At 25.5% G+C, this 6,000-nt stretch overlaps 1 protein-coding gene across 1 annotated transcript; it reads left to right on the top strand.

Moving 5' to 3' along the window:
* Positions 1 to 385: 385 nt before the first annotated feature.
* LOC145846851 (fibrinogen C domain-containing protein 1-A-like) lies at positions 386 to 1,996 on the top strand (the record flags this gene model as incomplete). The annotated part of the gene is made up of 4 exons (XM_082953434.1): positions 386 to 482; positions 1,280 to 1,376; positions 1,437 to 1,513; positions 1,661 to 1,996. Coding segments are annotated over 4 exons (585 nt in total), but the record flags the coding sequence as incomplete, so codon positions are not given.
* Positions 1,997 to 6,000: the final 4,004 nt, after the last annotated feature.

Raw genomic sequence — 6,000 nt, 5'->3', positions numbered from 1 at the left:
AAAAAGAATAATATGCAAATACTTTAAGTTTTTATTTTGTACTTTTAAAATTCGTTGGATTTTTGAACCAAACGTTTTTCAGAAAATATAACAGTATCATCATTTTTTAAGCTCTGCAAAGCTTCTCCAAGTAATTTTTATTAATTTTTTCGTATTTTGTATACTTATTACAATGCTTCATAAAATTTTTGCATAACACAATTTTAAAACTTAAAATAACGATGCAATTATCATCGACGTTTTAGTTTTACTATTTTGAAATTAAACAAACTTAACCTTTGTTATGAAGTATTTTATACTTATGAAGTTTGTACTTTTCGATACTTACATAATTTTTTTTTTATACTTAAGTGACTCTGTTAGTTACAAAACGTTTTGTTTGAAGGTGATACAGCGACGGTTAAACGGTTCTCTTGAATTTGATTGCAATTTTGAAGAATATAAAAATGGCTTTGGAAGTTTAAATCACGAGTTTTGGTTAGGTTAGTACCTCCTTACCAAAAATAAAAATTACAAAATTTTTGTTTTAAAGCAAGTTCTTGAAAAGTAGACATCAAGACTTATGTTAAATTGGTTTAAGACAAAGTATCCGTTACATTTATGTATTAAAAACTTTTTCATGAATTTTCTAAACCGTATTTAGGTAATATTATATAGGTGTATAGGTGTTAAGTAGTCAAAAAAGTTTACAAATTCATAGATTTCATATACAAAACATGTAATTTCAGAGATTGATTGTATTGCAGAAATATACAACTTTTTTATAAATATTTTTACTTTTAAGATAAAAAAATCACTTATATTTTTGTCTACTTGATTACTTGGTTTAAACTTTGATCAGACGTAACTGTCTAGTGTATAGCTTAAAGCGTTTAAAAGTTATTTGTTTTAAGTCTAATCTATCTTTTAAAATATCTACGAGAGATATCTCAGACAGTTTAAAAGTTTTTTTTCATGATTACAAAGATTAGTGAGTATCCAAGTACTATTCTAACAATTAACAATGCATTTTTGAAAAACCAATTGCGACATTAATGAGAATAAAAAAAGTTTAACATTCAGTAAACTAAGATACGCGTAAAGTTTTAGTCGTATTTTATTAGAAAAGTATATTTATACGATAATCTTTATAAAACTGCTTTTGATATATCATATAATTCCACCTTACGTAAGAAAGACTTTCGTAAAAATTTTGAAAAATAAAAACTTAGGACTGAATGTTTAATAGTTGTTATATATGAGAATAGATTTAAATAGGCTTTGAAAAAATTACTATTAGGCTTAGAAGCAATTCATCACCTAACAAAGAACAACAAGTACAAGCTCAGAATCGACCTGGAAGATTGGAAAGGCATCAAGTGGTTCGCAGAGTACGAGTAAGTTTGCAGTTAACTTAAAAATAAATATTTAGAGAGAAAAACGTTTTTTTTTTTCAGTGAGTTCTCAGTTGGTCACGGGGACGGCTACGAGTTGAACGTGCATGGTTACCATGGCAACATTAAATCCTACAGCGGTGAGTAAAATTTATTAGAAGAACAAACCATAAACTATTATTATATTAACTATTAACATCGCAAACGAATTAAACATCATTATTTGATGATTTTAATAAAAAAACTATTCATAAACTATTTAATTATTTTTAACACATTTTTTGCAGTCTACAGTTTCGAGCGCTTGAGCGGCATGAAGTTCACCACGAAGGACAACGACCAGGACAAGTGGCAGTACAATTGCGCCTCCTACCGGTTCAACAACAAGTACATCCATAGCGGCGGGGGTGGTTGGTGGTACCAGTCCTGCTCCCAGATGAACCTCAACGGGAAGTACTACGACTCGAGGAACCTTGGCGAGGTTTTCAACGCGAACCCGTCTCATTCGGACGGAATGTTCTGGAACACGAACAAGCCCACCGGTATGCTGAGCAAGTACTCGTTCAAGACTTCCCAGATGAAAATTCGCCTGAAGGATTAAAATTTGTCTTGTTAATTTAAATATGTAAAAACGTTTCTGACTAAAGTTTTTTATTTTGAAAGATTTTTTTATTATTTACTTTAATGACCTTTTTTTTTGTGTACGATGTAGGTTTAGGGTTTAGATTGAAAATGAACTTAAAAATAATAATTCTAACAACTTTAAAGACTAAGGTTGTAATCATAAAACAATGGTATTTGTATATTTGCGGTTTTTGTTCCTTAGTTTTAATATTTTCATGTTCAACTATTGTTTTTAGTATTGTTTTAAATTGTTGCAAGGCAACTATGTACACTTATAAATAAAAAAGTTAAAAAAATTGGTTGTTGAAAATAGTACAGTATTTTTATATTCTAAGACATTGAAGCCTTTATGTAGTTATGAACAAACAAAAGTTTTATTGTCAGCATGGAATTTTGGTAAACACATTACTGGTAAATTTGCGCGAGCGACACGTTTTATCTTGGGTTTGTATCAAAGTCATCGATTTATTTCAGATTAATATAAGTTGCTTGAAGAGTTAAATGAATGTTGCCTGGCAGTAACATGTCAGTAAATTTTCACTTATTTGTTAAAGTCAATAATGTAGGCAGTAATTCAGTTAATGTTGAATAAACTATGATAAGTCATACAATAATATAGTCCGAAAGTAAAACTGTTCACCAGGTATAACAAAATTTAAGAGTTTAAACTAAGATTATTTGGAGTTAGTTATAAATTTTAAAGCTTACTTATTTATTTTTTAAGTTGCAGTACAACCTAAACGTTTAAATAATTTTTAATTATTAAATCTTCAACTTTGATGTGACTGAAGTATTTTAAGTTATTTTTTCAAAAACAGTTTTTGCTTTTAAAAGTTATAATTAATTACTTTTACAATAAATTACAATTATTTATTTTTTTAACATAGTTTGTTTTATAGTTTAAAAAATATATAAACAAATAAAAGTAACGTAAATAATATTCAATATTTACAACTTCTAATGTAATTCTTTTCAAAAATATTTTACATAAAACTAAAAACAATTCAAATAAATTTTCTAAAATAATCCATTTATTAGTATCCACTTTATAGAAAATTAAATTATAAATAAAATTAAAACCATACAAAGATAATCTTTTTTAAAAGTTAAATAAATAAAATTTGTAGCAAAAACTTTTTCTTTGTACTAATAGCTGACTTTAAAAGACTAGCAAATTCTGGACAAGATATTTAGTTGTATCCATGGTGAATGACTTAATAACCGAAAGGTTTTTTGTACACCAGGTCCTTAGACTAAACTTTTGAGCGCGTTTTTATCGTTTAATAAACAATAAAAGCAATAGAATAAAAATAGTAGTTAATAGTTACTTATGTATTATACAATTTCTATACACTTTTGTAAACCTAACAAGTTTGTTTTCTTATTTTATTTTTAAGCATTGATACATAACAAGATTTAATACATAGCAAGCTTATTTTAAATTCACAAACAAAAAAAAGTTTCATACTATAAAAACCTTTTGGTTTTCGAGTTTTAGGTATCATATTAGCTTTGTGTATTTTATTTACTTGACTTTGTAATTTTTAAGTAAACAAACTTTATTCTTTAATAAATCTAAACTGTACTAAAATAGTAAAAATTAATTCAATACTAAAAAAGCTTTAAATATAGCTAGGTGTAAATTTAATTTTGTTACATTTATTTTAAATGCGAAGACAAAAAAAAAAAAAAAAAAAAATTATTAACATTTTCAAGGTGTAAACTCAAAGTTTAAAGAAATATATGACCACAAAAGTAGTCTAAAATTCATTTTACAAAACTAAATTTAGAAATAAATGCGTTAACGTGTTTAATGAACTTTAATAATACACGCTTCTTATTTAGTTACAACTGAAGACTATTGGAAAACAATTGATCTTGATTTTTTTAGTTAAAAAAATTATAAACTCAATAGTTTTTAAATTTTTATTGAACTAAACTAAATTACACTAAAACTTTTCGAAAATTAAAAGAGTTTTCTGCACTAATAAATATTTTAAAATACATCTGTTGCATTTTTTTCTGCATATCAAACTGCTACTAATACATCTTATACCTACTTGTTATTTAAACTTAATGCTTGTAAACGTTTTTTTGAGCAATTCAACCGATAAATAAAAGTTTAAACATTTTGCCAAATAATATTTAATTTGTGGAAATATATATGATGTAGTTTTAGTTTTTAAAATTATCAAAATCACTGATTTAATGTTTTTTAAATTTGTTGTTACACAAAGTATCTCACTTTATTTAAGAAAAGCTATTACTAAACAACTTATAAAACTACCTTTTTACTCCTAATTAGAGTTTTAAGTTTTACGGAAGTAAGAAAAATGTACAATAACAAGTAAAACTAATAAATTTATTTCAATAAGTTTAAGTATCAAATCCGTAAGACTTTAAACTTGGATGATTTTCACAAGCCATAAGTAGCTTTAGTAGAGAGCATTCGTCTTCTACTTTTGTATTTAACAAAGTTATGCTTTCGATAGATTTATGATTTCTTATTTCTTCTATGATTAAGTTGACGTCAGCTTTTGTTAAAATGTTTAAATAAGTTGTTTCTTTACTTCCTAAAATATTGCAAGTGGTATAAAATTAAGTTTGTATGTTTGAATATACTATATTTGTTATTTTAAGCAGTGCTTCTGAACCTTTTTTTAGTGGCGGAACCCTTTTCCAAAGTTCAAATTCTCCGCGGAACCCCTAATTTTAATTTTAAATAAAATTTTTAATTAAATAAATGTTCTTTTTTAAATTTCGAAAGGCTTCGCGGAACCCCTGAGAGGCGTCGCGAAACCCTAGGGTTCCGCGGAACCCCATTTCAGAAGCACTGATTTAAAGTATTTTTTTATGTTTTTTTTATACTATATTGACTTTTTAACATATCTAAAACTATTTGAGTATGTATAAAATTATTTAATTTAAATTTTGAATAACATAAATTAAAAAAATAGTTGATAACGTTTATAATATGAAATAAAATTACTGCCTGCTAAAGTACTACTTCACAAGTTTAACTGACTAATATTTGTTTTGTGTTTTATGCTAAAAAAAAATTAAGTTTTATTTAATTTATCTATTTTAGTAAGGTAGGTTCGAGGTAAGTGTTTAGTTTTATGATTTAAGATTAAGACGTAATGTAATGAAAGTACTTCTGCAGCAGACCCTTAGCATTGTCATTTGAAGTGTACTTTAAAAAAAATACACAAAAATTTTAAAACATGGTAAAACATAACATATATACAAACTGGCAAACGTTTTTTGATGTTTATTTTTAGTTAAAATAAGCTACAAAATACTCATTCTATTAAATAATTACAAAATCATTTAAACTTTTATACTTGAAAGGTTTTCAGTTCATGACGATAAACATGTTTAGATTTACAAAGTCACTGTCTTAAAAGAAAAATTAAGCAAAAGCAAAGTTAACGGTTGTGTAAAATTGCTATTTTTATTACAAACAATTTAAAGACTGTTCGTAATTCTATTACTTAATTTTAATATAAATGTTATTCTTAGTTATTATTTATCTAATTTTTTGTAATTAGAAGTTTTTGATTAAAAAACTTAGTAAACTACGTGAAAAATAAATTAAATATACACATTTGTTTTAATACAAGCGCTTTCTGTGATTGCTAGGTAATTACGGGTTTACGACTACTAAAACTCAAACAATTCAAATTCTTTAAAAAAATTTAAAGGACCACAACTCAAAAAGTAATCTATATTTGAAAAAATAACGTATGTAGGTCTTATTAGTATATACAAGCCATTTTTAATTTTTTGAAAAACTTTGAATATTTTTTTAGATGTGGCTAATTAGTGTTTTTAATTAATTAATTTCTATACACTTAAATTAAAAGTTAAAAATCCACCAGCTTAACTTTACTCTTTATCAAATACGTTAAAACAATAAAGAGTTGAAAAAAAGTTATTTTCCTAAACAGACTAATTAAATTTGCATAAACAGCTCTGCTGATTTTCGTAAACACTTTTATTC

This window comes from Thalia democratica, unplaced genomic scaffold (assembly GCF_965202585.1).
Source record: "Thalia democratica unplaced genomic scaffold, ktThaDemo2.hap1.1 HAP1_SCAFFOLD_682, whole genome shotgun sequence".
In the NCBI taxonomy this organism is placed as follows: domain Eukaryota; kingdom Metazoa; phylum Chordata; class Thaliacea; order Salpida; family Salpidae; genus Thalia; species Thalia democratica.
This window is presented reverse-complemented; position numbering and strand designations above follow the sequence as displayed.